The 19,294-nt window shown below is 32.4% G+C and overlaps 1 protein-coding gene across 5 annotated transcripts in view; it reads right to left on the reverse strand.

Annotated features, from left to right (window-relative positions):
• Positions 1 to 14,407, reverse strand: part of LOC140053351 (uncharacterized) — a 23,779-nt gene extending 9,372 nt beyond the window's left edge. For 4 of the 5 annotated variants that reach the window (XM_072098483.1, XM_072098486.1, XM_072098487.1 and 1 more), the window contains exons 1-5: positions 14,294 to 14,393; positions 8,415 to 8,448; positions 7,818 to 8,324; positions 7,621 to 7,683; positions 1,546 to 1,758 (exon numbers count right to left, since the gene is read on the reverse strand). In XM_072098483.1, coding sequence (XP_071954584.1) covers positions 1,546 to 1,758; positions 7,621 to 7,683; positions 7,818 to 8,324; positions 8,415 to 8,424 — 793 coding nt within the window. In that variant the 5' untranslated portion in view covers positions 8,425 to 8,448; positions 14,294 to 14,393. Of the gene's footprint in view, positions 1 to 1,545; positions 1,759 to 7,620; positions 7,684 to 7,817; positions 8,325 to 8,414; positions 8,449 to 14,293 lie in introns of all 5 variants that reach the window. The other variant, XM_072098484.1, reaches the window with a different exon arrangement.
• Between the last annotated feature and the right edge of the window lie 4,887 nt (positions 14,408 to 19,294).

Here is a 19,294-nt window from a genome sequence, read left to right on the forward strand (position 1 = left end):
ACTCCTCGAGCTCCCCATGCTCAATGTTTTTGTTTCTATGGAGCGCCAAAAGAGCAACAATAATAGTACAAGTATAAAAACAGAAAGAAAACGAAACAAAAAAACTTATCATGATTTTTAAATTAAAATTTATTTGCCAGTATTTATTTCTTCGTACTTGCATGATTATACTATTATCATTACAATTTTAATTTTACATTGTTCCATCCACACTGTAGATGGACTCCACAGAGTTTTCAGCCCTCTATATAATTTTTGCTCTTTTGACGTTCCATAGAAACAAAAACATTGAACATGGCCCATGGGGTAGGCCTACTGTACTGTAGGCTAGTCATTTTGTGTGCGAGAAAAACGTCTGTAAAATCATCAATTTAAAAATGTATTTGTTACTTTTTATGTGATTCTTTTTCATGAAAGTGCCAATTCTAAGGTGTGGTATTCAGAATAAATGTTAGGAGTTAAAATACAAGGCAGGTGCGAAAGATAAATATTTGTAATCTTAGGTGTTGGGTCTTAGCTTTCGTGATCTTAGGTCTTAGGGGGTCTGAGCTTTCGTGGTCTGAGCTTTCGTGACACCCATTCTGGATGTGACCCTACATTGTTTTCACAGTGTAATGATGTGATTATGAGATTATTACTAAAATGTCTATTTTAAGGAGATCTTAGAAAGACGTGGCTATATATTCAATAAAGCTAGGCCTTGGCCTACTAGGTATGTACTGATGCTGCTGCTTGGCTTAGCTAGGCTGTGATGGCCTTACAGCAGCAGTGAAGTTTGTTATGGCAATCACCCAGCTTCGGACTACACATCATGATCTAGGGTACCTGAACAATTTTTCTTTTTCTTTCACGTCACTTAACAATTTTGTGATGTGAACAATACAATTTGTTTGTAGATGATTTTGTGTTTCAAAATTATTAATGTGCGAGAAAACCCAGTAACGATAAATAGGGCGAAACGACCAAGCCTTTTCGAACTTATGAATATATAGGCCTAGACATGGATCCAAGCCTAGCTAGTTAGGCTAAGTAGAAAGCTGGCTTAAAATTAATAAGCAACTTAATTAAGATGATGCTGTTGTACAGTGCAAATCATAATGTTATATGTAAAACATACTGAAGAAATATCACATGGGCCTTAAACATTTGCATTCATTAGGCCTAATTAACCAAAAATTACACCAATGCGTTCACCACGAACACAACTCGTACGTCGCGAAGTATAACGCGTTTATTGACGTATTGTAAACTAATAACCTCTCCTTTAAGTTACTGAAAAAAATTGTAATATATTAAAAAACACTATTTTCTGCCCGACGTTTTAGAAATGAGTTGTTGGGAAATAGTCATATTTCCTATTTTTTTTGTATAATTACACACTTAAACGTAAGAGCTGGGGGGAGCTATACTTTAAGGAAAAAACTAATGATAACGATCAAAACGGTCTTTATCATAGTACCAAGCACGAACCATTTACGCAGGAGGCTGGAAAATGTTTGTTTCAAGCGTCGCAGGAAGCTAAGATGAAAGCCAAGAAGTACTTACCAGTGGAATTTGATTCAATGGAAAGAAGACCCAACGTGACAGAGACTGCAACAACTACTAATATTAACATAACTGCTCCTATAATAATGAACACATGTTCGTCAATCCAGGATTTGCACGCCGACGTATCCTGTTGCTCCACATCTTCATCGACAACAAAACGTTTGATAGCCCGGCATCTTATTTCAGCCGGTGTATTATCGTCTGCCGTTCCTGAAATTGAAATAGTGCTTGCCTCAACGTCTGTGTTTCCATTTGTTTCTTTTCCACTATTCATAATTCGAATGTAATTGATAGATTTCAGTTTATAAAACTAAACCCCCCAACAGTTCCAGTGATTATGACTGTCATGCATCCAAATCGTATCCGGATATTCACCCCCTGGACATTTACCCCCGGAAAACTACCCCACGGACAACCACCACCTGGACAACTACCCCCTTAGGACAACTACCCCTTTAGGACAACTACCCCCTTAGGACAACTACCCTTTAGGACAACTACCCCCCGGACAAATACCCCCCGGACAACTACCCCCTTAGGACAACAACCCCCTTAGGACAACTACCCCCTTAGGACAACTACCCCCGGAAAAAAAACCCTTAGAAAAATTACCCTCTGACAATTACTCCCCGGACAATTACCACCCCCCCGGGTAATTACCCCGCGGACAACTACCTCTGACACAATACTCCCGTAGGACAACTACCTCCTGAACCTGGACAATACTCCGAGGGCAAATAATCTTTTAGGACAACTACCTCCGTAGGACAACTAACCCCTGGACAACTAACCCCCGGACAATTACCCCTAGGAACAATTACCCCCTGACAATTCCCCCCCCCCCCCCGGGTAATTACCCCGCGGACAACTACCTCCTGGACCTGGACAATACTCCGAGGGCAAATAATCTTTTAAGACAACTACCTCCGTAGGACAACTAACCCCTGGACAACTACCACCCAGACAACTATCCCTTTAGAACAACTACCCCCCGGACGGACAACTACCACCCAGACCATTCAACAACCTGACTCTGCAACAGTGTATAATAGGAATTAATAACTATATTTTAATTCGTTACTTTGACGAATTACTATTCATTATTGTAAACAAAAGTAAAAGATTGAACATAAATATAGTCCTAAGGGAGGGGGTAGTTGTCCGGGGGAGGGGGTAGTTGACCGGGGGATTGTTGACCGGGGGGTAGGCTTCGCATTTTCCTATCTCCTCCTACGATAATTGTTTTTAATAGCTGAAAACCGGTTGAACAGCTAGAGTACACCATCATAATGTTGAAGACAGGCCGATTTTCTTAAAAAAATACTATTTTGATAGATTTAATATATGATTATACAAATGTATTGATTTGCGATGAATGGAACATCCCAATCTCTCAGTCTGCCAGAGTTTGGTTTAACACAAGTAGGTAAATTTATGAGCCCTTGGTTTAACACATACGGTAGGTAAATATATGGGCCCTTTGAGAATAAACTTGCAATACTTTGACAATACTGTAAATACCTATTAACTATTTTTAGTCCTCATTTGAATCGAACATTTCTTACTGTGAATGTTCGTACTGTTAGATGTAATATAAAAATATATACAGATAAACTTTATTACTGAGATTGTGGTTAGGATCTACTGTTAGATATATAAACACATTATTATATACAAATACACTTTATACTGACAGTTCCTTCTCAACGTTTGTATTAATTAATAATTACCAATAAAATAAACGTCGTAGTGGTGTATCGTGACATGTACTTTAATATTTCAATCGATTATGACAGTGACAGTTTTAACAAAGTATTAAATCGCAAATGTTTTACTGTATTTAGAGGTACAGGTATATTATTTATAGGCCTATAAAACACGAAAAAAATATTTCGTTACTGAGTGGATAAAGAATATATTTAAAAATTGTTCCTCTTTGTACCTATCCGCTTTCCCATCCCTCAACCCTAATGTTACATACAAAACACAAATTGGTTTCTTTAAATGAGTCCAAATCAAAAATTTGGACTCATTTTGATAAGGTTCTCCTTCGGAAGTAATTCCCAGGGTGCTAATTTTAGTTGACTAAATAAATCATCGTGTCTATTTATTCGTTTCTTTAAACGACAATGTATTATAGTCCTGCGGTACGTACATTTGAAATTGCCAGTTTTGCTACGCTGAAATTACTGTGTATTCGAGAACCATCTGTGGGCACGACCTAGATGGTAAGCGAGCGAGTACAGCATCATAATGTTGAATGAAGACAGGCCGATTTTCTTTAAAAAATACTATTTTGATAGATTTAATATACGTTTATAAAAATGTATTGATTTGCGATGAATGGAACATTCCAATCTCTGTTCCACAAGTGTCTATTCCCTCAGGCGTCGTAAAGGCAAGTACAGGTACTGTATACTCATAACAGAAATTCGATCCATTTTTTTTCCCAATCTGTGCTGCAGAGGTTGGATATAAATTTTTTTTAAACGGATAATGAGCTAGCGTTTTCACTCGCCGTATATTATGTACACATCTTTATTATTGCAGTTAAACCACCCACATCATCACCCTTCCCTCACTGGCATGAGTAGCGTTGTAAAACGAGTAGAGGATAGGCCTACGGTACATCACATGCCCTAAACGCAGAACAACTTTGGTGGGTAGGGTAGGAACCAACTTAAGTATGAATTGGCTCTAAGAAACAATTGAAAACCATTAGGCCTATACTAATTAAGTTGAGTTAGATAATTTAATATTTATTGACGATTAAATCGAATTTATGATTTTCCCCGAATAGAGGTGATTTTCACAAATCGTTTTACATTATATAAACATATACACGTCGTAGTGATGTATCGTTACATGTACTGTACTATTTCAATCGACTAGGACGGTGATAGTTCCAACAAAGTATTACATCGCAATGGTTTACTGTGTTTAGTGGTATATTATTTGTAAAACATGAAAAAATTAATATTTCGTTACTAAATGGATAAAGAATATATTTAAAAATGTTTCCTCTTTGCACCCATCCTCTTCCCCATTCCTCAACCCTAATGTTACATACAAAACACAAATTAAGTTTGTTTAAATTTGACTTAAACATATTGGTCTCATTTTGTGACAAGTTTCTCTTTCGGAAGTAATTCCCAGGGTGCTAATTTTAGTTCAGTACATACATCACAGTGTCTATTTATTCGTTCCTGTAAACGACATGTATTATTGTACTGCGGTACGTACATTTGAAATCGCCAGTTTTTTAACGCTGAAATTATTATGTATTCGAGAACCATCTGTGGGCACGACCTAGATGGTACGCGAGCGAAGCGAGCGTACCATCTAGTTATAGGAATTACAACAAATCCTTTACTGTTTGTAATTGTACTTTTGCTTATAATAATGCTAGAAAATATTGTTGACTCTTGAGGACGATCAAACATTAATAGGGAAGTCGAACTCAACAGTTTTTTTAAGAATGCTAGAAGTAACTTACCGTATTTATCCAAATAAATACCCCAGGCATTTATTGTTCAGAGGGGTGTTTAGGGGGAGGGGTGTTTATTCAGTGGAGGTGTAATATGGTAACATGTATAATCAAATAAATACACCCTAGATATAAAAAATACAACACAATTAATATCGTAATAAGAATAACTGGATTAAACCTCCTTCATCTGGGTGCAAGTACAATCATGATATTAAAAAGGTCGGAGACAACTATAATAGACCAATTCATTGTCATAATTGTGTATGACACTGTTGTATAATATTTTTGAATGTCACCGACAAATTATACATATACATGGCTGTTCCCAGTGTACATATATATGTATAAGCAACTGATTTACCATATGTTAACTATAACCATGCTTACAATTAATAAAACTTGCATTTACAATATTTATTGTAGATTTGAGCATCAACTCGTGATAACAACTCCTGATTATTATACCGTATAATAATCAGGAGTTGTTATCACGAGTTGATGCTGTGTCATACTGTACGTTTGGTGTTGTATAACTTGAGGTACTGTTATATTGTGATTGTGATTGTTTGTTGTTGGATTGGTGTTGTGAATTATTTATTGTAAGGGCCCGTTTCTGCTGCCAAAAATATACCATATATATACGGTATATTTTATATACGGTATATTTTTTGGCAGCAGAAACGGGTCTCATAAAAAATATTCCGTATTATATGCGGTATATATACCGCATAAATATCCCCATCGTTTGTGGATATTATACGATATATTCCAAAATATACTGTATATTTCGTACCCCGTTTCTGCTGCACTCAAAATATACCGTATATGTGACCCGGCCCATGGCACGAGGTCAAAAACTAACAGAACGTGACGCGTTTGTTTGGTTTTTCTGCTGCATTGACACACATGTGTATAAGCAAGCAACAGATCAAAATGTCACTCTGTGGACTGGAGAAATAACTATTTTTGCAATTCAATTGTGGGGAGCAGCGAAGGTTGGGGAGACTGCATGGCAACAGAAAAGGTCGTCTTCTAGCCCTAGCGACTCTTCTTCTAGCCCTCCTGTCATCATCATCATCATCATCATCGATGAAGTTGGATGTTCCGAGAAGAACAGCAGCCAAAGTTATCAGCAAACGCTGTCGTCTTCTTTGCATAAATCTAGTCAATGCCCATTCTACATTTCTAGATTGTGCTTGTATGTGCGGTGTAAATTCGTAGCCACTTCTGCTCATTAGATTTAAAATAGAAAGCAATGCTACGATGTTTTGAGAAACCATCATTGTTTTGTTTTTGTCAGGTATAAACCTCACTACACGAGACTCTAGGTCAATCTATACTTCCGTCTCATGAAGTGCATTTTGGGTAAAATGAAAGCCAACTTTTTCACAGCCCACCCACGAAGTATGTGCAGCGGAAACAGTGCACGAATTTCATAATTATATGGTATATGTACGGTATATTTTGGATTGGCAGCAGAAACTATTAGTTTTATTTATGATTGAACACACAATTCTCTAGTATGTCATAATCACATTGAAGGAATAATCAAATTCTATCCTTTCAGAAAATTATTATTACATTTGCTGATTAAAAATGTTTAATTTGATTTGTTAACTGTTTGTTTGATATTTTTTTCTGGGCTACATAATCTAATTAAAAATTGTTTATTGTTACGGAAATGTACAGTGTTTTGTTTGTTTTTTTGGTCGGAAATGGTACTTTCACACATAAAATTCATGATAAATGGCAGCTCTAATTTACAGGAAAAGGCACTCTCATGTAGCATGCTACCAATAAGCAAAACGATCTACTTTTTCCTCCAATAAATACACGTAACTAATGAAAGAACGATAACATTTTTTTTGCCGATTTCAATCACTCAGTATTTTGTTTTGATTGCGTTGCGTTCAAGTTCAATGCGAACGTATGTCTAGGGGAAGCCCCGAAAAAAAGCGCAAAATTCAATGCTTATTATAGCTCAATATTTATTTACATCAATTTGTTGAGGAAATTAAATATATATAAATAGGTATTGATACAGTTGAGTACGTATATCGGTGGGTGGCCTAGAAATAAAATTTGGTTGCTATAATGTATACTACAGAGTATGAAAGTGTCATTATTATTTCTTGCCATTTAAATTCTGCTCCCATAACAGAAATATTTCATACCTGCCGACTGCAGCATAATGATAGTGTGCAGTGTTTAAATGCCATGATAAGAGGGAACATGGACAGAATTAGTCTCCTTGTTCTAATTATTTCGTAAATGTTGTTTTGTGTTTTAGTCTGTAATGTAAGAACTTATATTGTAAGTTAAAGTTTGTGGTTTTTGTAGATTATTGTTGACTCTTTTTATGTAAGTCAGTGAGCAAGCGTTGTAAATGCAGATTAAAAAAATTAGGCTTCTGCTATCTCTGAGAGTAACATAATGTAGGCTTACTTATGTAAAATAGTAACCAATGCTTTTACATTTTTAAGCTTCCTATTACTGTATCATTGTTCATGTGGTCAAGTTAAACATATCAAAAAGGACTTTATTTCAATATATTGAAAGTTTTATTAACTGAAGCAACTAACCAATTTCTGATTTAACCGTTTTTCGTCTTCCTTGTTCTTCATAGCTACTGGTTGCCACTTGTCCTGTTTAATTTAATGACAAATTTACAATTATATTCTATACCTCTTTAAAAATATCATTGGGAGCATTAATTCAACATGAATATGTTTCATTATGTATAAGAAGCTAACATAACAAAATGCACTAATTAACTTACCTTCAGTCAAAGGTTTCACTCTTGATTCCAGTCCAATCTTTCTTAGATCGTTAATAAACTCTTCTTTTCTTTCTTTACAAAGTATTTTTCTGTTCTCCAAATCCCAAATCATACTCCAAGCATCTTCGTAATTCTTTGCGGCACTACCATTGTACAGAGCATCAATTTTGTCAATATCTTCTTTTCCCAGTGCAATTCCTAAATTGACAATCCAGTGTCGATATGGGGCGAAATTTGTAATCTTTATTTCTTGTACATCGGGAAAAGAATGTTCGAGAAGTTTGATGACACCAAATGTTTGAGTTATTTTGATTGTTTGGTAAAGTAACGATGGCTCGCTATAACTCAAATGTCCATATATAACTAATTTGTGTAGTAAGTCTATCGTTTTACGTGCTTTGTCTATGTCCGTTACTGCAATTAAATCTCGGTATAAAACTCGCAGCTGTCGAAAGAGGTTTTGATCATCACACCAAGCTGAAAAGTTCACTAAAGCTACAGAAAATTCTACAACATGGTGAAAACAGAAGATTAGTGAACTAGATATTTTAAACTTACCGCTACTCAATTGAACACAAAAAAGACATTTTTAGTTACCTGTTGCCATGTTGTCGATTTTCTGTTTTCATTTCTGAAAAATATAAATGTTGTAATTAGGATAAATGATGTCGCGTTGTGTAGGCCAAATGGACAATCCAGCTAGTTTAAACAAATATTTTAAATAAATTAGACTCTATTACAATCAGGCATTTAATATAAAAAAAGGTATTGCTAATCGGAATTTCATCAGCCCGAGTTTGGCTGACGATTCAGCTTTAAAAACGTGATAAATACCACAAAAAATGTATCAATAAATTGCAATAGTCCCCATCAGGGGTCTTGTTTATTATTTAATTATTAATAGTCACTGGTTGGAGGTACACACCTAATTGGTGACAGTGGCTTGCTGCTTTTGTGCTTTCCTGGCAGCTAGTGACTATGATTTTTTCTGCTTTGTGTTTGTTTAATTTGTTGATTTGTATTATATTTTGTAAAATGTATCTTTTGCCTGAATAAATAATAATAATAATAATAATGATGTCGATGCGCCTATTTTCTCTTAGCACCCACCTTTGAAGAGTGGAAAAGAAAGAACTAAAAATCAAACAAAACAGTATTATCGCTTGAAAAGCTGCCTATGATCTTTACTGTTATATAAGTCAATGGTTCAGGATATTTAATATTCCATGCAAATTATATTGTACATTTCTCTATATGTTTATTCCTATATGTTATTCATTGGGTACCAAAGATTTGGAAAATTGATGTTGTCGACTTTGTAGCGCATTTTATGATTTTATAAACAAAATAATAAATGCTTTGGTTGTTTAATGTTTGTTTTTGTTTCATTTCAGAGAGACTATGGCTAACGATGCAAATAAAATAAAAAACTATGAAAATGTGATTTGTTTTAGAAATATAAGAGCATAAAAAAATTGCAGAGAATAATAATATTTTTGTCATGTAAACAAATTACACCTTCTGTTGGTGAATGCATGATTACGTTAAATTTTCAAAATAATAATTGCATATAATTATGTTTTTAGTATTTTATTTTATATATACTGTATTAACATTGAAACAATAAAGATATGTTATTAAATGGAGTTCCACTTTTAAAAAATTGACATCTATCAACATGTATGATTAAAATATAAAACAAACTCATAAGGTCATCTTTGCACACAAGTGTGCCATAGTTTGTAATTTAATTAAGTATTTAAATATATTTGTCTTCGCAGTAAAGAAGAAATGATTTCAGATGTTCTACTGTGGCAGCCAAAACACGGATTTGTAAAACAAGAAAGGCCAGCTCTCACATACATTGATGTACTGGAGACGGATACAGTATGCAGAGTGAAGAAATGGCTGTCACAATGGCAGATAGGAAGTTATGGAGGAATCTAGTCATAAGTTCGGGTATGTTCTGGAATAAGTAAGTAAGTAAGTAAGTAAGTAAGTATATTGTTGTAGAATGCTATTCTTATGATAGGCCTACACCAATCATTGTTTTGAATAAAAAGAAAATAGACTTCCTTGTGTACATTTTAATCAAGTAGTAGAAGATGTCATGACAGTTTGACCCGCAGTTTGACCCGCAGTTTGATTTATGTTCTGATGTGGTAGTTTAGTGAATGATTTCAATGCCATTTTGCAAATTGTATTACAGTTTGGTTCTCGAAATTTACCAAAAATAACACAAATAACAAGTTAAATCTTCAATATTTTATGTTGTTGATTAATTAAAAATGTCTCTTTGAAGTTTAAATAAAATGTTATATAGTAATCATCAACATGAATATTGTAATTACTGTAATACTTGTTTTTATACTAGGTAAACGATCAAGAAGTGAAGCTGGACCATAAAGTGCATTCCACCATAAAATAACTAATAAATTCTTTAAATATAACATTTTAGCTTGTTAGTAACTATCCTTATTTTCTTTGTGGTAGAAAATTAGTACCTGTTTCTTCCTAATGTAAAGCTTGCACTATAACACAGGTCAGTCATAAACAGTACAGGTGGTACAAGTTTGTCTTTTGGATCAGGTGATAAATGTATCAATGATAAATTCAAATATTTACAACAAATGCTATAGAATACACCTTCAAGTATTTACATAAAGTTATTTTCAACAGCGCCACCAATGATTTGTAATATATGTAAGTTTGTGTTGTATCTTCTAGTTGTGTTCCCTTTCAATGTTTGTTTATTTGTATTTTACATCCTTCTATGCATTGATAAATAAATGTAGAGATAAGACATAAAGACAAGTAAAAACATCACTGTTAAATACACATTATTTTAACCCAATCATTGTCAATATTGTCATAGTTATCAGATGTGATTATGATTAAATGCTTTAATTCATAGTTGTTAAATATTTGTTGTTTGTTTCATTTTCAGAGATACTAGGGATAATGATGCAAAGAAAGTAAACTAGATTTAATTCGTCACTATGACGAATTATAGGTTATATGCATTGATTTAAATAAAGATAATTGATTGATTTAAGATATTTTGATTGATTGATTTTCTCAGAATCTTTAGTTATTTATAATAATTATGTGATAGGATCTTGCTAACGCAAATACAATAGCCGGTATCATAATCCGATCAAAGATCCTTCTGCGTATATAATGACATAAACCACATTTTGTGTTTTTAAATAAATTTCATTATAAATCATCTGTATAATCTATACACTAAGAAATACAATTGAACAAACAATACGGATAATAAAAAAAATCTTATTTCGTTTCGTTTCCCAAGCTGAGACTCGAACTCGGTACCTTGAATGCTATAGACACGAGCAAAGACCACCGAGCCATACACAACTTGTATTTTCTATGCAGTAACCACTTTGGTGCAGATAGATTATTACATACCGCAATGAATTATAATGTTTTACTATGATGACATCTTTAAAGATTTTTAAAAATGATGCACTGTCAAACTACATACTTTTAACTTTAATATATGAACTTCTTAAGGAAGAAAGTTAATGTTAAGTTTGTTATTTCGGCCTAAGAAAATTTTATAATTTGTTTGATTGTCGAAATTAATTTTTGTAAATTTAATATGCCATTAATGATGACTTAATCAACTTTTGTTCTCTTGATTTCATAATAAATCATACATATGATACATACACTTCAAGAAAATGAAATAAAAAATCGGTGTTCCCGAGCATTCTAACGATATATATTAATTTTAAAATTTAGCATATTTTCACCATTTTGTTAACTTACACGTGCGTAGCCTGTCACTTTTGACGTACTCGTATAACGCTGTTTGGCGTTGAAAAGATAATACAATTTGATGATATTGTTAAAGAAAGGTTATACAACAGTAATCGGAAAAAAACAGTGCGCAATAACGTTTGACGCGCAGTGCGCGTGCAAAAATATGCGCACTTATGGCAATTTTTAAACGCTTAAAATTGCCTGAAACGTACTCTAATTTCATCGAAAATAAATTCTGACAATTTTGAACATTTTAAGCGCGCGTACGCATGCGTTATATGCGCTACGCACGTAATTGTATTGCCATATGATGAAATATGACCTGAAATTTACGAGTACCAAATTTTGTTTAAAAGTGATTCATGCTTGTGAAGATATGATTACAAACGTGATTTCGTTAAATCGCGCGTAGACCGCGTAATGTTTGATTGCGCACCGTGAAAACATAACCACATCGATTCCTGGCCATAAGGAATATACTCTGAAAAATTGACTTAGTTAGATGAAACTGATACCAAGATAATTGACGGACAAATAGTGCTAAGGAAAGAATAAATAAATAAATAAATAAATAAATAAATAAATAAATAAATAAATAAATAAAGATTCTGACAGAATCAAGAGGTTATATGCATATCATGCATATAACCTAATAACTATGAAAATATGACTTGTTTTTTAAAAGGCTAAACATTGCCGAAAATGATCATTTTTTTGCCATCTGAACAATTTCACCAAAATTACACCCTCTGTTGGTGAATGCATGAATTACGAATATTTTCAAAATAATAATTGCATATAATTACGTTTTTCAGTAATTAGGTTATATGCATTATCATGCATATAACCTCTTGATTCTGTCAGAATATTTATTTTTTCTTTCCTTAGCACTATTTTGTCCGTCAATTATCTTGATATCAGTTTCATCTAGCTAAGTCAATTTTTCATAGTATATTCCTTATGGCCAGGAATCGATGTGGTTATGTTTTCACGGTGCGCTATTAAAAATTACGCGATCTACGCACGATTTAGCGAAATCACGTTTGTAATCATATCTTGACAAGCATGAATCACTTTTAAACAAAATTTGGTACTCATAAATTTCAGGTCATATTCCATCATATGGCAATATAATTATGCGTACATGCGTACGCGCGCTTACAATTTTCAAAATTGTCAAAATTTATTTTCGATGAAATTAGAGTACGTTTCAGGCAATTTAAGCGTTAAAAAATTTGCCATGAGTGTGCACTGCGCGTTATACGTTAATGCGCACTCTTTTTGTCCGATTTCTGTTGTACAACCTTTCTTTAATAATATTATATTTTATTCACTTTTTAACTCGAAATTGCGTTATACGAGCACGTCAAAAGTGACAGGCTACGCACGTGTAAGTTAACAAAATGGTGAAAATATGCTAAATTTTAAAATTTATATAGATCGTCAGAATGCTCGGGAACACCTATTTTTTATTTAATTTTCTTGAAGTGTATGTATCTTATGTATGATTTATTATTAAATTAAGAGAACAAAAGTTGATTAAGTCATCATTAATTGCATATTAAATTTAAAAAAATTAATTTCGACAATCAAACAAATTATAACATTTTCTTAGGCCAAAATAACAAACTTAATATTAACTTTCTTCCTTCAAAAGTTCATATATTAAAGTTAAAAGTATATAGTTTGACAGTGCATCATTTTTTTTACATTTTTAAAGATGTCATCATAGTAAAAATTATAATTCATTGCGGTATGTAACCAAAGTGGTTACTGCATAGTAAATACAAGAAGGAATTTTTTTACAACTTTTAGTCAGTTGTGTATGGCTCGGTGGTCTATGGCATTCAAGGTACCGAGATCGAGTCTCACCTTGGGAAACGAAATAAGATTTTTTTTATTATCCGTATTGTTTGTTTAAATTTATTTCTTAGTGTATAGATTATACATATGATTTATAATGAAATCTATATAAAAAGTAACTTATGTCTTTGTTATTATGTAACAACAAATGTGGTTTATGACATTATACGCAGAGGGATCTTTGATCGGATTGTGATACCGGCTATTGTATTCGCGTTAGCAAGGTCCTATCATATTATAAATAATTAAAGATTCTGATAAAATCAATCAATCAATATATCTTTTAAAAATCAATTATCTTTATTTAAATCAATGCATATAAGCTATAATTCGTCATAGTGACGAATTAAATCTAGTTTATTTTATATATAATATTATCTATGCTAACTTTTCTGGCTGTTTACTTTATCGTTTTGATTTAGCTTTTCGCTTTTTATTTTCGTATGTCCATTGCGATCCAGCCACTGATACCCACAGCATTGTCATTTTTTTCAGTAATTTGCCTTTTGATTTATATATTTAACATTGGAATAAATTATTAAATTTCCACCTTTAAAATATAAAACAAACTTGTTGGAATTTACCTACTCCCTTCATCATGGACATCTTTAAACACTGTGTACAACCACTAATAGCTCATTTAATTAAGTATTTAAATATATTTGTTATAGATCTATTCTTATGATAGGTCTACATCAATCATTGTTTTGAATAAAAAGAAAATAGACTTCCTTGTATAAATTTATATCAAGTAGAAGACGTCATGACACCAGAAACAGTGCACCCATATTAAGTAACTATTAAAAAAAGAACATTTTATTACTAACCTTAATTTCTTTGTAGTATTATAGAGAAAAATATTACCTGTTTCTTCCTAATGTAAAAATCTTACACTATAACACAGGTCAGTCATATACATTAAGGTAATATAAGGTGTGGCTGCAGACAGTGCATATGGATTTTATTAAAAATGATGCCTAAAATTACTCAGCCATGAACTTAGTTATAATAACAATACAATTGCTGTTTATACAATTTCTATTGGACCCTGCAATTATGAAACGCTAGAGAAGTATTAATTTATAATAAATCTACTGCTGAAATAAAAACTAAATTTAATCAAATGACAACAGTTTTGTTTTTTAATGTTTCCTTAGTTTATGCTATCAGTCTATCATGTCTAAATTAGAAAGAACAAGTTATGGCATCCATGAATGACGTTCTTTACAATGCAAGCTTTTATAACTGTACAAATAACGTAGTCATTGGTTACAAGCATTTGATATTAATTGTTATTGTTAATAATAGAACCATCCAAGCAATGTTATATCATGGACCTGGTTATATGAACAAATAACAAGTATGAAACACCAAAGAATTAAACAGAATTGATTACAAGCACACTTTTAAACCATGGACCTATAAATTATAGGTCCATGGTTTAACTTTGTACTAAAAATCTAAAAAGTATATGTATTTATGAGGAGTAAAAGTAATGTTCCCCAAAAGTTTGCTATCATTTGTTTATTTATGATTTAGTTCTTGATCAATAAACTCAGTGGTATGAACAGTGCTTTATGCTATCATTCTAAATTAAGAGATTAACAGTTATGGTATCTAGGTACAACCAATGCATATGAATGATGCGTTCTATCTATTGATATCAATTGTATTGTTAATAATAGAATGATTCTAGCAATGTTTTATGAACAAAGAACAAGTATGAAACGCCAAAGAATTAAAAAGAATTTATTTACAAGCACACTGTTAACTGTGTACTAAAAATCAAGTATGTTTTTTTATGAAGAGTAATAAAAAACAAGCCCCAAAAGTTTGGTATCAGTTCATTTATTGTTAGTTCTTGATAATTAAACCTTGGTATGATCAATATGCTTTATTAATCAGGCCGCTCCTGTTTAACAAAGTGAATTCATTTTTTCTACCATTCCATATAATACAAAGTTTTCCCAAACTAGCTGAATTATTGAAAGTTGAATGATAATTTTAATTATAGGTTATACAGTTTGAAATAGAACATTATTTTTTTTAGTACAAGTTTGGGCTGTATTAAAAAATAAAATTGTGCCACTCAGAATTGAGTGAATTGTTTTATTTTTTTTATTCTTATTCACATCTCAAATGTGCAATAAAAATGTACTGATTTTGCTAAGTTGTACTTAATTAGGTTTGACTAATCAATCAGGGATTTTTTTTCAAACAATGTCCATTTTTCAATGTGTGCATTTTTTGGTATTGAGGTTTTTAATTTTCTACAAATTGTCTTCAGTTTTTGGTATTGAGGTGTTTTTTGTGTAAATTTTCCGTTTTTTAAAACTCTATATGACTTATTTGTGTAAAACAAGTGCCTTTGTTTGGGACTTTAAACATTTTATGTCAGTGACTAGTTTTCCTAATTATTAGTAGTAAAAATAGCACCAATCAAAATTCATTGCACATGCTTTCTTGTATCATGGAGGAAATATATATTTCTTCCATGCTTGTACTCAGATTTTTTCCTTTTGTTGTACCATATATTTGTTTAATACCTGTTTGATTACAGTATACTGTTTAGAATAGGTATTGTGGTACAGGAGACATGCATAGTTGGTGATATTGTGTTCTTTCAACTATTTAACAAAAGTGTGTAAAATCGTACGATGCTTGAAATCCATTATGGTTATAATGGGTTTTGCTTTCTTACTTTCAACTCAACTATGAAAGCAAATAACTTGTATGAAACGCCAAAGAATTACAAGCCAACTTTAGAACTATCCTAAAAATATTGTTTTTGTGTGGAATTAAAACTCTGTTTTAAATCAATCAGAGCAATCTGTTTTAATAAAGTTAAATTGTATAATTATTTTGAATAGAAACCTTTTATTTTCAGTAAATGTCTCTATTTTATCATTGATCAAAAAACAGTTGAGTTTTGGTACTGTAGAATTATATTATATGTAATAGATAACCCATTTGTATGTGAGTTGCAATAGTGACATTTGAGATTGACATGATAACCCATATGTATGTGAGATGCAATAGTGACATTATAGATTGACATGATAACCCATTTGTATGTGAGATGCAATAGTGACATTAGAGATTGACATGATAACCCATTTGTATGTGAGATGCAATAGTGACATTATAGATTGACATGATAACCCATTTGTATGTGAGATGCAATAGTGACATTAAAGATTGACATGATAACCCATTTGTATGTGAGATGCAATAGTGACATTATAGATTGACATGATAACCCATTTGTATGTGAGATGCAATAGTGACATTATCGATTGACATGATAACCCATTTGTATGTGAGATGCAATAGTGACATTATAGATTGACATGATAACCCATTTGTATGTGAGATGCAATAGTGACATTTGAGATTGACATGATATCCCATTTGTATGTGAGATGCAATAGTGACATTAGAGATTGACGTGATAACCCATTTGTATGTGAGATGCAATAGTGACATTATAGATTGACATGATAACCCATTTGTATGTGAGATGCAATAGTGACATTATAGATTGACATGATAACCCATTTGTATGTGAGATGCAATAGTGACATTATAGATTGACATGATAACCCATTTGTATGTGAGATGCAATAGTGACATTATAGATTGACATGATAACCCATTTGTATGTGAGATGCAATAGTGACATTATAGATTGACATGATAACCCATTTGTATGTGAGATGCAATAGTGACATTATAGATTGACATGATAACCCATTTGTATGTGAGATGCAATAGTGACATTATAGATTGACATGATAACCCATTTGTATATGAGATGCAATAGTGACATTATAGATTGACATGATAACCCATTTGTATGTGAGATGCAATAGTGACATTATAGATTGACATGATAACCCATTTGTATATGAGATGCAATAGTGACATTAGAGATTGACATGATAACCCATTTGTATGTGAGATGCAATAGTGACATTATAGATTGACATGATAACCCATTTGTATGTGAGATGCAATAGTGACATTATAGATTGACATGATAACCCATTTGTATGTGAGATGCAATAGTGACATTATAGATTGACATGATAACCCATTTGTATGTGAGATGCAATAGTGACATTATAGATTGACATGATAACCCATTTGTATGTGAGATGCAATAGTGACATTATAGATTGACATGATAACCCATTTGTATATGAGATGCAATAGTGACATTAGAGATTGACATGATAACCCATTTGTATGTGAGATGCAATAGTGACATTATAGATTGACATGATAACCCATTTGTATGTGAGATGCAATAGTGACATTATAGATTGACATGATAACCCATTTGTATGTGAGATGCAATAGTGACATTATAGATTGACATAACCCATTTGTATGTGAGATGCAATAGTGACATTATAGATTGACATAACCCATTTGTATGTGAGATGCAATAGTGACATTATAGATTGACATAACCCATTTGTATGTGAGATGCAATAGTGACATTATAGATTGACATAACCCATTTGTATGTGAGATGCAATAGTGACATTATAGATTGACATGATAACCCATTTGTATGTGAGATGCAATAGTGACATTATAGATTGACATGATAACCCATTTGTATATGAGATGCAATAGTGACATTAGAGATTGACATGATAACCCATTTGTATGTGAGATGCAATAGTGACATTATAGATTGACATGATAACCCATTTGTATGTGAGATGCAATAGTGACATTATAGATTGACATGATAACCCATTTGTATGTGAGATGCAATAGTGACATTGTAGATTGACATGATAACCCATTTGTATGTGAGATGCAATAGTGACATTATAGATTGACATGATAACCCATTTGTATGTGAAATGCAATAGTGACATTATAGATTGACATGATAACCCATTTGTATGTGAGATGCAATAGTGACATTTGAGATTGACATGATAACCCATTTGTATGTGAGATGCAATAGTGACATTATAGATTGACATGATAACCCATTTGTATGTGAGATGCAATAGTGACATTATAGATTGACATGATAACCCATTTGTATGTGAGATGCAATAGTGACATTATAGATTGACATGATAACCCATTTGTATGTGAGATGCAATAGTGACATTATAGATTGACATGATAACCCATTTGTATGTGAGATGCAATAGTGACATTAGAGATTGACATGATAACCCATTTGTATGTGAGATGCAATAGTGACATTATAGATTGACATGATTACCTACAATTCAAGGAATCTACATAAATCTACTGTACATATATAAAAGAGATTTTATAAAATAGGCCTAATTTAATTTCTTAATTTAGTAACTTGATTATTAACTATTTCTAATGATATAATGTTCTATTAGGTACTGTTCAAATCATTTTAAAAATTCAATTTTTGGGATATTTTTTGGTTTTTTAATATTATGCTTCTTTATGAGATGTACAGTATGCAACGTTATTCCACATAGAGGAAATAAAGGAAGGAAATAATTGAGCATAATAAACCACCAATAGCTGATTATGGAAATACCCAGCTTCCTCTACCTATTTCTTGTTAAGAGTGAAAAAAAGAAAACAATAACAAAGCTAACAGAAAGATTTTGGGGGTGGGGGTGGGGTTTGATAGAGGGCGAGCCCACTAATAGTAAAAAAAACTTTAGTAATACAGAGGGGTAAAGTATAGTGGGAGGAATTGAGGTCAACCTTACAAAATTAAAAATTATTGTATGAAAATTCTTTTAAACAGCATCAATCTGTGTTCAGTCAGCCGGCTCCAACCATGATTGGGGCTGAGGTAGATGGAG

Source organism: Antedon mediterranea, chromosome 1, assembly GCF_964355755.1.
Source record: "Antedon mediterranea chromosome 1, ecAntMedi1.1, whole genome shotgun sequence".
Taxonomy (NCBI): Eukaryota; Metazoa; Echinodermata; class Crinoidea; order Comatulida; family Antedonidae; genus Antedon; species Antedon mediterranea.